The sequence below is a fragment of the Sus scrofa genome, chromosome 10 (genome assembly GCF_054392235.1).
Source record: "Sus scrofa isolate SSC_HxYL_T2T_F1_AM1 chromosome 10, Sscrofa_HxYL_maternal_Yorkshire_Landrace_v2.0, whole genome shotgun sequence".
Classification (NCBI taxonomy): Eukaryota; Metazoa; Chordata; class Mammalia; order Artiodactyla; family Suidae; genus Sus; species Sus scrofa.
In genome coordinates, this window is record NC_139392.1 from 21,422,118 (window position 1) to 21,437,354 (window position 15,237).

At 39.2% G+C, this 15,237-nt stretch overlaps 1 protein-coding gene and 1 long non-coding RNA gene across 3 annotated transcripts in view; both read right to left on the reverse strand.

Moving 5' to 3' along the window:
* Positions 1-15,237, reverse strand: part of SMYD3 (SET and MYND domain containing 3) — a 752,343-nt gene that overhangs the window by 497,090 nt on the left and 240,016 nt on the right. Inside the window, exon 6 of one of the 2 annotated variants that reach the window (XM_084978703.1) lies at positions 13,618-15,066. Coding sequence (XP_084834829.1) covers positions 14,896-15,066 — 171 coding nt within the window. The 3' untranslated portion in view covers positions 13,618-14,895. 2 annotated transcript variants of the gene reach the window in all.
* LOC146398857 (uncharacterized) lies at positions 10,241-13,252 on the reverse strand. The gene is made up of 2 exons (XR_014817532.1): positions 13,184-13,252; positions 10,241-12,846 (listed from the first exon to the last, which is right to left on the reverse strand). It is a non-coding gene; the product is annotated as an uncharacterized LOC146398857 (long non-coding RNA).

Here is a 15,237-nt window from a genome sequence, read left to right on the forward strand (position 1 = left end):
TCCCTTCACTGGTTGGAAATCTAAGTTTCAGGAAGGTTTCTGATTTAAAGGAATACTATGTTTACTGCACAGTTCATGGAACTATACTCAATATTTTGTAATAAACCCAGCGTGGAAAAGAATCTGAAAAAGAATATATATGTACACGGAGTACCTGTTGTGGCGCAGCAGAAACGAACCCAACTAGTATCCATGAGGACATGGGTAGGCTCCCTGGCCTTGCGCAGTGGTTGGGGATCCAGAGTTGCCATGAGTTGTGGTGTAGATTGCAGACGTGGCTCAGGTCCCAAGTTGCTGTGGCTGGGGTGTAGGCTGGTGGCTGTGGCTCTGATTCGACTCCTAGCCTGCGAACTTCCATATGTCATGGGTGCGGCCATAAAAGAAAAGAAAAAATATAGGAGTTCCCGTCATGGCACAGTGGTTAACAAATCCAACCAGGAACCATGAGGTTTCGGGTTCGATCCCTGGCCTCGATCAGTGGGTTAACGATCTGGCGTTGCTACGAGCTGTGGTGTAGGTCACAGACATGGCTCGGATCCCGAGTTGCTGTGGCTGTGGTATAGGCCGGCGGCTACAGCTCCGATTAGACCCCTAGCCTGGGAACCTCCATATGCCGAGGGAAGCGGCCCAAGAAAAGGCAAAAAAAATAGTATATGTGTGTGTGTGTGTAACTGAATCACTTTGCTATACACTTGACACTAATACATTGTAAATTAATGATACTTCAGTGAAATAAGCAAAGATACAGGGAGTACTATGGTGTATCCTCCTACACTGCAAATAATTACTTCCTTTATTTCATAAGTCAAGGGTATTTATGAATGAGGATTTTCTCTAGCCAGACATACATATGGAAATTCATACATTTCAAAGTCCTCTCTAATAAACTCATTACGGAGATGTGCTGTAAAAGAAAAAGAAATAATGGCCCTCTCTCCCCTGATTATGTTTTGTTATCACAAGATCTATAATGTGTAACAAAGGTTTACTCCAGGGAAGTAGTGGCCATGAGGCCTGCTGACCCCACTCACATGGGAACCAACCACTGATACAGCTTGTAAAAAAGAACAAGCAACTCCACAGACGATAAGGCCTGAGAGGTTACCACAAAATGAAAGTGGAAAGTGGGAGGTGATGGCCAAGCTACTATGCTTCCCTTAACAATTTCACATCCAAATGAGAAAAGAGTCAAAGGTACTACTTCATTCATGACAAGATAACTGGGTGATGAGCTTTTGATCAAATGCAAGGGACCAGACTGAATTGAAGAGCAATCTTTTTCACTCTGCAGTTAACAAACGGCTAAATAATTAGGGAATGGGAGGGTTTCTGCTTAATAACCTAAGGGATTTAGGGCCTTCACCTTCTGAAGATCACATTGCCACCTGTGCCCTGTATGAATTACACACTAGTATAGCATTCTCATTTGAGCTGGAACATTAATATTGATGAGATATTCTGACCCAAGAGACAACTGTAATATGAAATCAAAGGAATTTATTTCCCACTAGCTTAAAAAAGTAAACAAAAGACAATATATCATGGTGTGATCTTCACTTGAGATGGGGTTTGGGTGGGGACTAGAGTAGGTAAATAGGACTTTTATTTCTTTCTGATAAAATTACCTTCTTGAAGTTCCTGCTGCAGCTCAGCAGTAACGAACTTGACTAGTATCCATGAGGATGAAGGTTCCATCCCCAGCCCTGCTCAGTGGGTTAAGGATCCGGAGTTGCCGGGAGCTGTGGTGTAGGTCGCAGACATAGCTCGGATCCCGTGTTGCTGGGGCTGTGGTGTAGGCCGACAGCTCTAGCTCCTATTCCACCCCTAGACTGGGAACTACCATATGCTGTGGGTGTGGCCCTAAAAAAGAAAAAAAAATTACCTTCTTGATGTTGGCACCCAAGATGGTACCAGGCTGACAGCAGTATACCCAAAATGAACATGCCAAGAACCAGGCAGCCACCAGCAAAGGAGAAGAGGCCGAGATCAAGACTCCAGTTAGCTAGGAGGGTGGAGCTTGAAGGGGCCCCACTGATTTTGTGAAAAAGAAGTTTAATCCCTTGATGACAATGGCACTTCCAAAAATGTACGTCTCTAGTTCATAAACGCCAGCCTGCAATTATGATCAAGAACCCTGTTTACACAAAAAATTTTTATCATAAAAATATTTAAGTATACCTATTATATATTATGAGACAATAAAGGAAAAATGGATAATTTAATGTATATCCTATACAATCTGATGTTTAATACTATTCTTTATTTTGAATTAAGATTATTAATATAAACAATTAACCATGGAAATGTGCTTATTATATGGGACTGGACATTGCTCTAATTATTCAAATAAGACCCTACCTGGAGTGTAAACACACACTGTTTTACTAGACAGTCCAGTTGAGTCTATTTGAGTAGCTAGAGTTCCTGTCATAGTGGAAAGGGCACCAATTCCATTTAATGAGGTTTCTAAAGTAGAGTCATTATCATAAGTGGAGAATATCAATCCATACTTCATATTATTTCAGAGCAAGTATAACTTATGAAGAGTGAATTGCTCATATCAAATATTATATATTTGTTATGATCAAAAAAGGTTCATTTTCATAAATGAATGCCATCAAACTCAGTAAGTACAACTTATCGGACACTTTATAATGTGCATTAATAGTATATCTATGATTTTATTTCACCCCCACAGTAGCTTTATGACGTTGCTATTTTTAGCATCCTCATGTTACAGATGTAAAAACTGAGGCACAGAGCTGTCCAAATGACACAGTGTTTCTGCCAAAATTCAAGCCCAATTTTCCTGATGCCAACATTGTACACTGCTGAACACGATTGTAATATCTCAAACCGAAGTAAAGATATCTAGATTCCAATTATTCCGATAATTAAATTATTTTTACAGAGAAAATGGCATTCAGCATATGTCTTGGTTAGTTATATAGATGTCAAATACCCAGACTACATGTCTCACCACTAAATGAATTAACAGCCCAAATGCTAAAACAACTTCCCTATTAAGCCTGAAGGTTACACAGTTGTAAACTCACTTGGCACCTAATCTGAATTCAGGCTGCTACTCCGATATGTCAGTTGTGTTCTATGACTTTGCACTCAGCCCGGAGAGGAATCACATTGAAAAATTAGCCGCTCAGTATAACAAATTGCCAGACGTGGACTCCAGCAGGCAACGGCATTTCAAAGTACGTGTGCAGCTTGGGAAGAAATATCTAGAGCCCCAGATCTCAAATTTTATGTGTTACAGGCACCATGCTTAAAAAAAAAAACCCCATTTCATTTATTATGATTAAATACATGACCTGAAAATGCTTTTTAAAGAAAACAAAAACTGCAGTACGACTTTTTATTTTCTAGCTAAGGGTCACCTATTTTCTTTCACAGGGATAAAGTCTAGTGGGTTACCATGTTTGCTTTGAAAAATTTTAGTAGCCTTTTCCTCCTAAAAGAATCCAGGTAGTGGTAGAGTCTGGATAATTATGACCTGGCCTGCCTAGCTGCTACGGATCAAAGCTCCCTCAAAACAACACTGGGCTTTCCTGAGTGATTGCTTGCTTGCTTTTACTCTTCCCTCATCACCAAAATCCCTCCCACTAACTTGCTGAAAGTCAAAAGTTACAGACGGATTCATTCTCTTGACATAAGGTTTGGGTTTCAATCTAAGTAGTTAATAGGCAGGGAGGGTATCTCTCTTGAGAATAAATTTTGAAGTAAAGGATTAGGACCTTGAGTCCTTAAGGAGGTATCTGGGGCTAAATTGTTTCATAATACTGAAAAATAACCATGAGAAAGTGAGGCTTGGGCCAATAAGACAAAAACGGATGACTTAGCAATTTTGCCCAGACTGTTCTTGACCGCATAATCAAATCATGCTCTCTAACCAATGTAACAGACACAGGAGAAGTCTGGCCACAAAACAGAAGCTGGGCTCTGACACACTGGTTCTGGATTTTGAAAAGATTTCACAAGAAATCTTTCTGCCTCATCCCCCCAGTTGCTCTTCTTTCCAGTTTGAAACTTCTCCAGAGACATTATTTTATTGGAAAGTAATTCTGGCCAAATCAAAATACACCATCTAATTTATCTAAGTCTGGAAACTTCACTTCACTTCAGATCTAAGTGCCTGTTTTCACATGCCTCTTCTGCATGGTTTACTGATAAAGCTTAGTCGGAGTCATCTCCTCCGCCATCAATTACTGAATTGCATTTAAAGACTTCTTGTCCTAAATCAGAGATGTTCCTGAGCTTCCACGTGCGTACGCCTCCTCTCTCTGAAAACCTCTGAAAAGCTGGATCACAGACCCACATCTCTGGGCAAGTCGTGTAAGCAATTTGGCCTCAACGTCCTCGTCTATCTGTTTCTTAGATAGAATGTTTTTATGAACTTGCAAGTTATTTCCCCTTCTGATAAGAGATCTTGTCCTTCCTATATTAAATGCTGTGTCTTTTCTGCTGAGAGTGGTTCCCCCGGGTAGTCAAATTTGTTCCCTGGTCACCTGCCTTTAAATTGAGCTGCTTTTGGCAAATGCCATGATGGAGTAGTCCATTCATAATTTTAAGTGCTTGCAGGGTAAATTTAAACGCCTTCCTTTCCCCCTTCCTCTTCTTCATTCTCCCATCAACCCCCTTTCTCTTTCTCTCTTGATACCTATCTGTGAAACTGTCTCAAAAATCTTGCTATAAAACTGCACTTAAAAAATGGACTTCTCAGGGAGTTCCTGTCATGGCTCAGTGGTTAATGAATCCAACTAGGGACCATGAGGTTGTGGGTTCCATCCCTGGCCTTGCTCAGTGGGTTAAGTATCCATCGTTGCTGTGAGCTGTGATGTAGGTTGCAGACATGGCTCAGATCCTGCGTTGCTATGGCTCTGGTGTAGGCCGGCAGCTACAGCTCCGATTAGACCCCTAGCCTGGGAACCTCCATATGCCTCGGGAATGGCCCTAGAAAAGGCAAGAGGGGAGTTCCCGTCATGGCAGTGGTTAACGAATCCGACTAGGAACCATGAGGTTGCGGGTTCGGTCCCTGCCCTTGCTCAGTGGGTTAACGATCCGGCATTGCCGTGAGCTGCGGTGTAGGTTGCAGACGCGGCTCGGATCCCGCGTTGCTGTGGCTCTGGCGTAGGCCGGTGGCTGCAGCTCCGATTGGACCCCTAGCCTGGGAACCTCCATATGCCGCAGGAGCGGCCCAAGAAATAGCAACAACAACAACAACAACAAAAAAAAAGACCAAAAAAAAAAAAAAAAAAGAAAAGGCAAGAGAAAAAAAAACTTCTCTATATTGACAAGTTCCTCTTTTGATTCTCCAGTCTAACCTATCTCTACAAATTTGACGACACTAAGCTACTCGCACCTTGTGTCTTCTGTGACACCTTTGGAAATTTCATTTTCATAGTCCAATACTTACATCTTCAACTGTTTCTTGACAAATCTGGTTATGACGGAATATCTATGTAAAGAAAAGCAACTAAGCTCAGAACACTGTTTTTCGAGACTACAAAACCATAGCACACAAGGCAGACAATGTGCCACATAAGCTGTGTGGAAAGGCAGATAATGTTCAAATTTCATAAGAGAATATTTTATTTCAAAAAATAAGTCTTCACCAGACCAAAGGAACTTGTTCACAGAAAACCAGTAAGACACCATTACACTTACACAGCACATTTAATAACCCAAAAGCAGCCCAATGATAACATCAGAAATAGTCAGTTGGCTTATAACACTGCCAAAATGGTAGAAAGTGACTAAATGAAGTGGAAATTAAATAACAATTGAAAGATTAGAATTTTACCAAACAAAACAAGAAAAAAAATTGATACGCAATTTTAAAGATGACTACGAAATTTTACTTTTTAATTTTTTATGTATTTATTTATTGTCTTTTTTTTTTTTTTTTTTTTTTTTTTTTGCCATTTCTTGGGCCGCTCCTGCGGCATATGGAGGTTCCCAGGCTAGGGGTCGAATCGGAGCTGTAGCCACTGGCCCACACCAGAGCCACAGCAACTCAGGATCCGAGCCACATCTGTAGCCTACACCACAGTTCACGGCAACGCCGGATCGTTAACCCACTGAGCAAGGCCAGGGATCGAACCCGCAACCTGATGGATCTTAGTCGGATTCGTTAACCACTGCGCCACGCCAGGAACTCCTGAAATTTTAGACTGTAAATAAAACTGTGCTCAATCAAACATTAAAAAGGCAGCCATCTGAAACCAAAAGCAAAGGCAACAAAAGCAAAATTAAACAAGTAGCACCACATTAAGCTAAAAAGCTACTTTACAGCAAAGGAAATCATGAACAAAATGAAAAGGCAACTTATCAAACAGGAGAAAATATTTGCAAATCATGTACCAAATAAGAGGTTAATATTCAAAACATATAAAGAGCTCCTTTAACCAAGTTTAAAAAAATGAACAACCCAATTAAATTTGGGCGGAGGATTTGAATAGACATTTTTTTCCAAAAATGATGAAAACAAAGACAGTCAACACCCACATAAAAATGTACTCAACATCACAAATCATCAGAGAAATACAATTCAAAACCACAAAAAGTCATTCACACTTCTGAGAATGACAGTTATTAGAAAGACAAGAAATAAATGTTAGGGAGAAGAGACACACACACATACTCACATATGCTCTGAATACTATTCAGCCATGAAAAAGAAACCTTGCCATCTGAGACAACACGGATGGACTTTGAGGGCATTATGCTAAGTGAAATAAGTCAGAAAGAAAAGGATAAATGATTTCACTTATTTGTGGAATCTTAAAAAAAAAAAACTAAACAAACAACTGAGTTCATACATACAGAGAACACTCTGGTGCTTGTCAGGAATGAAGGGTTGAAAAGGGACAAAATGGGTGAAGGGGGCCCAAAAAGTACAAGCTTCCAATTATAAAATAAGTCAGTGATGTAACAGACAGCATGGTGACTACAGTTAATAATAACTGTACTGCATATATGAAAGTTGCTAAAAGAAAATCTTAAAAGTTCTCATCATAAATAAAAATTCGATAATGATAAATAGTGACAGATGTTAACTAGATCTACTGTGGTATTAATTTTGCCAAATATACAAATATTGGATCATTGTTTTGTACACCTGAAACTAATACAGTGTTTTATGTCAATTATACCTCAATTAAAAAAAACAAAAAAGGTAGTCATCTTTTAATGAGAGCTAATGGCTTTAAGAGATCAATAAACTACAATGAAAACCTAAATGCCAACTATGTTAAGAGCTTCTAAAAAGTAAACCCTATATGTAGTTCTAGAAATTTGTTTCAGATGTGATTTTTTAATTCGAAGAAAATCAATAGATAGAACCAACAAAGATTTGAGTTGGAGGTAGGGACTGTGTTGCTGGATTTGGGGTTTGTGGGTGAGGTAAAGGGATTTTATAGAGGGACAATAATTTTTTCTCATAATGGAAAGTAACTGAGCTCATTTCATGTAGTAACTGTCTTCCGAAATATTTATAGGCAAACCCGTGGAGATAAGTAAGACACCTTCCACAGAATATTATCAGTTTGTGATCAGAGTTCATCTCAAGTGCAAAAACATTGAGCCTGCATCCCTAGAAAATTCCCTGACAGTGTGCTATTTCAGTTGATTTTGAATGGTTCTTTCTCTGTTCTCACTTCCCTACTCCCTAAATGACTGCACATATTATATATGATAATAACAAAAGATGACACTTAGGTAGTGTTTGCCAAGTACCATGTGCATGTCCAGGTATACTATTCCAGGTAGGAACTATTATTATATCCACTGTTCAGATGAAGAAACTGAAGCACAGACACATTAGTAACTTGCCCAAGATCACACATTTAGCGGTATAATCAAATCCTATGTGTAACTATACTGACTCTAAAATAGGCTGAAATGAATCTGTTCTTTGTTAAAGATTTCTAGTTAATTCTGCTCCAGCTAGTACATTCTATTGTTATAGCTTCATTCCCTTTATTTAAAGCAGCATTTTTTCAAACTCATTTATAGGAAGATTTTAATACCTACATAAAACCTATCACTGGGGAAAAGCAGCTAGTTTTATCAAGGCCTGGGTTACAGTAAGGACTGTCGTATATGAGGTACAGGAAGCTTTTCATAAATAATTTCTTTCATAGAAGAAATAGACATATTTCCCAAAAGTTATACAATTTGTGGATTTTCATTATAGATTTTATGAAATATGTCTATTCATACATTCCTTATAAATCATATATAAGGATGCACTAGCAGAACAAAGCCTCTTAATCCATCGTAAGTAAACATGCACAGTTATAATACAATACATGGGAGTCATCAAACAGACGATATGTTTTTCATTAAACACTGAATCATTGTGTCCTGCCAGCAGCATGAAATAAATTAATGTTTAATATTTAATACTGTACGATGGTAATACTGAACCAAATGTGTATTCTAAATTTTATGTTATTTGACATTTCAATTTTAACTCAGAAGTATTTCTAAAAGGGTCGAACATGTGTGGCTGAAAGTAATGGTTTAAAGCTAATAAGTGTTTCTGACTTTTAATGCCACCTTCTAGTCATAGCATTTTATCCTTTAATGATTCAAATCCAATTCCATAAAATGTGAGGCATTTTTAGCATTGAAGATATGATAATCTTTCAAACAAAGGCATTCAAAAAATCAAAAAAATACAGAAAGGTTATCAAATGACCTATGGGATTTAAACAATTATGTATAAAATGATCAGTCTAGAGATCAAAATGTTTTAAATGGTTCAATCTGAAGCTAGACAAGCACAAAACACATCATTAAAATATGAATTGACCTTAACAAGTGAAAACTCAGCTTTGCATCTAGTATACTTGACACCAGCAATTTTTCTTAAAAACAGCAACAAGGACTAAAACAAATCAGTTCACTGTTTTCTAGAAGGAAACAAAAAAGAGCATTTTCTGTTCCTATTAGGAAAGAAAGGAAAAAGCTCTTTAAAAGGAGTGGCATTCTGCGAAAAGAGGCGCAAACAGCAGCCTATGTCACGTGTGCATCACATCCCTTGGGCATCACTCAGCTTAATTTCCATCTATTTTCAATCACGAGGAAAACATGCAACAAATCTGTTTATACGAACAATATGATGTGTAGAAGGGAGAAAAAAATCAAGCTGTTGAAATTTCAATACCTACACACCTCTTTCTGTATCAAAGTTTTATCCAATAATATAAGTCCGCTCCTTCTGTTCATTCCCCATGTTCTCTTGTTATTACGGAAAACATTTAAATGTGAAAATATCTGATGGTATTGAGCAATACATTTGTGAACAAGAGAAAAAAATTAAGTATGGGTGCAGAAGCAGGAGAGTATGTGGGCATGTTTATACATATGTGTGTTTTCTTCTTAGAGTCCCAAATCCCTTTGGATTATTAGTGAAGCTCAGATAGAATTTTAAAGCAAATAGAGGGATAGGACCACTAAAGGCCAACTTTCCAGTGCATAAGAATCCCCTGTTCTAAACCTTGACACTGCTTAAGAATAGGGAAATGTGATTTTGTTTTTGTCTTTTTTAGGGCCGCACTGGTGGCATATGGAGGTTCCCAGGCTAGGGGTAGAATCAGAGCTGCATCCGTGACCTACACCACAGCTCACAGCAGCACCAAATCCTTAAGCCACTGAGCGAGGCCAGCGACTGAACCCCCATCCTCAGAGAAACTAGTCAGGTTCGTTAACCACTGAGCCACGACAGGAACTCCATGGGAAATGTGTTTTTTATTTTTCACTATGGGACCAACAATTATTAACCATCTGATACGTGCCAAACGCACTCCTGGGCATACTTCTGTATCTTATTTAATCTCTTTTTTAAAATTAAATAATATATGTTACATAATTTTTAAAGATTACATTCCATTTAGAGTTATTATAAAATATTGGCTAATATTCCCTGTGTTGGACCATAAATCCTTGAGCAAATCTTATGCAAAAGTTTGCCCTTTCCACTCTCCCACCCCCCTATTGCACCCCACCCCCCGCCACTGGTAACCACTAGTTTGTTCTTTATGAATCTGCTTCATTTTGTTATAGTCATTAGCTTGTATTTTTTAGATACCACATATAAGCGATATCATACAGTATTTCCTTCTCTGTTCAACTTATTTCATCTAGCATAATGCCCTCCAAGTCCATTCATGTTGCTGCAAATGGCAAAATTTCCTTCTTTTTATAGCTGAGTAATATCCCATTTTGTGTGTGTGTATGTATGTGTGTGTGTGTGTGTATCTTTTTTATCCATTCATCTGTTGATAGACACTTAGGTTGCTTCCTTATCTTGGCAATTGTAAATAATGCTGCTATGAACTTGAGGTGCATACATCATTTTGAATAAGTGTTTTTGTTTTTTTCAGATATATACTCAGGAGCGGAATTGCTAGGTCCTATGGTAGTTCTACTTTTAGTTTTTTAAGAAAGCTACATACTGTTTTCCACAGTGGCTTGGCTGTACCAATCTACACTCCCAGCAACAGTATATGAGGGTTCCCTTATCTCCACGTCTACCAGTTTTTTATTTGGGTTCTTTTTTATTATACCCATTTTAACAGGTATGAGGTGGTATCTCACTGGGGTTCTGATCTGCAATCCCCTGATGATTAGCAATGTTGAGCATCTTTTCATGTGCTGTTGGCCATCTCCATTTCCTTGTTGGAAAAATGTCTAATCAGCTCTGCCCATTTTTTAATGGAGTTGTTTGCTTGTTTATTTTGATGCTGAGTTGTATGAGCTGTTTATAATTCTTGGGTATCAACGCCTTATTGGTCATATCATTTGCAATATTTTCTCCCATTCAGTAGGTTGGCGTTTCATTCTGTCTATTAACTCATGTAATCTTAACAACAATCCCTCTGATGTGGGTTTATTACCCTTTGTCTCTGATGAAGAAACAAACGTAGCACATTAACTAATTTGCCCAATTTAGACAGACCAGTTTCAACTCTGTTTCCTGAAACACAGTTTCAGTAAACATGTCTTAGTGCTTTTTTAACGTACCAGGCCCTGTGCTTCATTCAGTATCTACCCTACAATTCCATTTATCTTTAGCCCCACATAGCCAGTCCCTGACATCCAGCATAGTACTTAGCCCATGTTGGGTTTTTAGCAAAGGTTCACTGAATTATTTGGTTAAGTTACCTGTCGCTACAAAATACGCATTTCAATAGACATCGGGATCCAGGGTACTATTATCTTAAAATGTTTTGCTCTTCAACACTAAAATACATTTTTTTAAATTTGTTTGTTTACTTTTTAGGGTTGCACCCTCAGCATATGGAGGTTCCCAGGAGAGGGGTCTAATCAGAGCTACAGCTGCCAGCCTACACCACAGCCACAGCAACTCAGGATCCGAGCCATGTCTGTGACCTAGGCCACAGCTCACAGCAACACCGGATCCTTAACCCACCGAGTGAGGCCAGGGATCGAACCTGCGTCCTCATGGATACTAGTAGGGTTTGTTACCGCTGAGCTGAGCCATGAAGGGAGCTCCCTAAAATACATGTTTTAAAAATAAGTTTTAAGAAGAGGAATTAGTTCAGTGATTATGACCATCCAAGAAGCCCACATTGGATGGCAAAACCCTGTACTTCAAACTTACAGACAGAGGAAAGGTGGGACGGTGTGGTTGGTGCAGTAGGATGCACATTCCTCCGAGCCAGTATATAAATAAACCATCACACAGTCATTATCTAATTACTCAGGAGTGTGTGACTTGCATACCCAATTCAACTACAAATATCACATGGGCAAAGGCTTCTTCTTTTTTTTAAGATCCACAAGGCCTGAAATACCTTTACTCTATACTCACACTTAAAAGTAGGGCATGGGCTTCTAATGCTTTGTCATAGATGCAAGGCATAACGCGTAATGTTGGCAAATAAAGCAACACAAGGAAACCGTGTAATGTGACGCTTAATTTGTAGCCAGACATCAAGGAGTTTGAATGCTACAAACAATCTCATCTTGGGGCAACCTCATCTTTACTCCTCAGAGCTTCAGTTTCTATGTTGTAAAATGCAGGTGATTAAAACGACACCTAGCCTACATGTCACAGACTACTGAGGACTAAATGCATGAGGTATGTAAAATATTTAGCACCTGCCCAGGTCAGGGCTAGGGCTCATTAAGTGTGAGCTTTATATTAGAATAAGAATTAAGAGGGCTGGGAAATAAATTTTCTGGTTGCTCTGAAGTTGAACAGACTAGACATCCTTCTTCTCTCTAATCTTTACAGCTTTTTAATATGCAGGAAAATGCTTCCTCCTGAATCAGCTGATCTCCATAATGCAGGATTCCAGAGAAATTACCTCATTAATTTTTCTTAATTTAACAACATTCTGCTTAAATCACATACACACACTTTTTCACACTACCATTCAAAATAACTGCTTATAACTTAATAGTAAAAATGGGAGAAATTACTCATTTCTTTCTAAATTATTCTATACTCTCTCAACAAAATTTGCCATTTCACTCTTAAAAGAAACACCAATTCCTTCCAAAGGCATGATCACACACGATCACACCCAAAGGGTCGTGATAAAAGTAAACAATTTAAAAAGCAGGTCTCAGAAAAAACATTAGTGACATTCGTATCATAAATGACAAATGAGGAGTGGTGCAGTGGTTAACGAATCCGACTAGGAACCATCATGAGGTTGCGGGTTCGGTCCCTGCCCTTGCTCAGTGGGTTAACGATCCGGTGTTGCCGTGAGCTGTGGTGTAGGTTGCAGACGCGGCTCGGATCCAGCGTTGCTGTGGCTCCGGTGTAGGCCAATGGCTACAGCTCCGATTTGACCCCTAGCCTGGGAACCTCCATATGCCTCGGGAGCGGCCCAAAGAAATAGCAAAAAGACAAAAAATAAAAAAATTTAAAAATTAAAAAAAAAAAAAAAGACAAATGGATAAGACTGTAACTGGCTTAGATAATTATATTCTTCCTGGAGTTCCCACTGTGGCTCAGTGGTAAAGAGCCCATGTACTATCCATGAGGATGCAGGTTCAATATCTGATCTTGCTCAGTGGGTTATGGATCTGGTGTTGCTATGAGCTGTGGTGTATGTAGGTCATGGACATGGCTCTGATTTGGCGTTGATGTAGCTGTGGTGTAGGCCAGCAGCTGTAGCTCCAATTCTACCCCTAGCTTGGAAACTACCATATACTGCACCTGCGACCCTAAAAAGCAAAAAAAAAAAAAAAAAAAAAAAAAATAGTGGGTGGCACACAATCTGTTATCTCCAAATTACTAATTACTTGAATGTAGGATGTCTATACAACAAACAGATATATATCAGGCTTTTAGTTTCTAAGTTTTAGCCAAAAGACCATACTATTCCAGTGGAACAGGAATAAATGTTTTATTTTGTTTTTTACTTTATGACCTAGATACGAGGAAATTCAGGTTCAGAATACAGTCTTTTAAGGGAAGTCAAACAGATGGAAACTTTTCCTGTAAGAAGCAAAACTTACTGTGTCTTAACTAATACCTCTTGTTTTATTCTATCACTTGGATAGTCATCTCCTTTTGGATTCATATATCATTATTCTGGATACAGTAATTCAATACAATTATTTTCCCAAGGGTCCATTTTAATTATCTTTTTGAACAAGCAAAAGACAGGAACAAAGCATAAGTTATAGCAGGGCTAAAAAACTAATACCATTACCTACAAAAAAAAAAAAAAAAAAAAGCCCAAATTTGGTACAGATACACTATATCAGCAGAAGGGATAGGTCTTGGCAGCCTGGGAAATATTTAGGTAGTAGAGTCAGACGTCTAGGCATTCAGCTTAGTACACCAGAGTGATGACTAGCAAAACTGAGCTAACAGCTCTGTGAGAAGTTGAGAGAGTAGGCAGTTAGGCAAAACTGTTCAACAGAATAACACTTGAAGGCTGGTGATTGTTCTGAGGTAGTACAGAAACAAAAAAGAAGCAATTAAAAAAGAAATCAAACACCCTCTCCAATCTATCTTTCACATCGCTCCCAGATTTGAGGCACAATTCTCATGTTATTCTCCTGCACAAGAAGGTAGCAATGGTACCAAGAAGGTAGCAAAGGTGTTCACCTGTAATAGGCCAGTTTTCAATACACAAAACGAAACATGAAAAAACAACTGCATCAGGAGTTCTCATTAGGGGTCAGCAGGTTAAGGACCCAACATTGTCTCTGTGAGGATGCGGGTTTGATCCCTGGCCTTGCTTAGTAGATTAAGGATCCAGCATTGCTGTGGCTGTGGCGTAGGCCAGCAGCTTCAGCTCCAATTCAACCCCTAGCCTAGGAATGTCCATGTGCCCCAGGTGCAGCCATAAAAAGGAGAAAAAAAGTCCATGATTTTCTTTTCTGTGGAGATGTTCATTTGTGCTGGATATTAGATTCCAGATATCTTGATCCCCTTGCTGTACAGTGGGGAAAAAAATAAATTAATAGTAAAAAAAGGAGAGGAGTTCCCATCGTGGCTCAGTGGTTAACGAATCTGACTAGGAACCATCATGAGGTTGTGGGTTCAGTCCCTGCCCTTGCTCAGTGGGTTAACGATCCGGCGTTGCCGTGAGCTGTGGTGTAGGTTGCAGACGCGGCTCAGATCCCGCGTTGCTGTGGCTCTGGCGTAGGCTAGAGACTACAGCTCCGATTCGACCCCTAGCCTGGGAACCTCCATAGGCCACGGGAGCAGCCCAAGAAATAGCAAAAAGACAAAAAAAAAGGGGGGGGGGGAGAATATCACATTTTTTTACCTAGGATTGATGAAATAGGGTAACTTTTCTATATTTTTCAATAACATTTTATTCTCACACCTCAGGAAGACCATGTCTTTCAAGGAATAGTTTTTTTTTTTAATGCCATGGCCTTTCATGCAAGGCAGGGCTTTATAATCATTCTGGGGGTTGCACACACTGTCTTCGCAGCAAAGAGCACGCAACCTGGGCCACATCCTTCTCTGTCCAGGACATTGAAGGGCTTCTTGAATTCCTGAGATCTGCGACCCAGCTGGCTACTCTTCATTACCTGTTCGTGACTCTGCTGTAACAGAGAATGTGAAAGTGAGCACTTACAAAGAATGACAACGATGGTGTTGGTGATGGTGGCCCTGGGGGTGGTGACCGCAAGAGTGATAACTGCTATTTAATCGGTGCTTACTGTGTTCTAAATACTCTATGGACTTTGTTGCTTAATTCTTGCAATTCTATGATG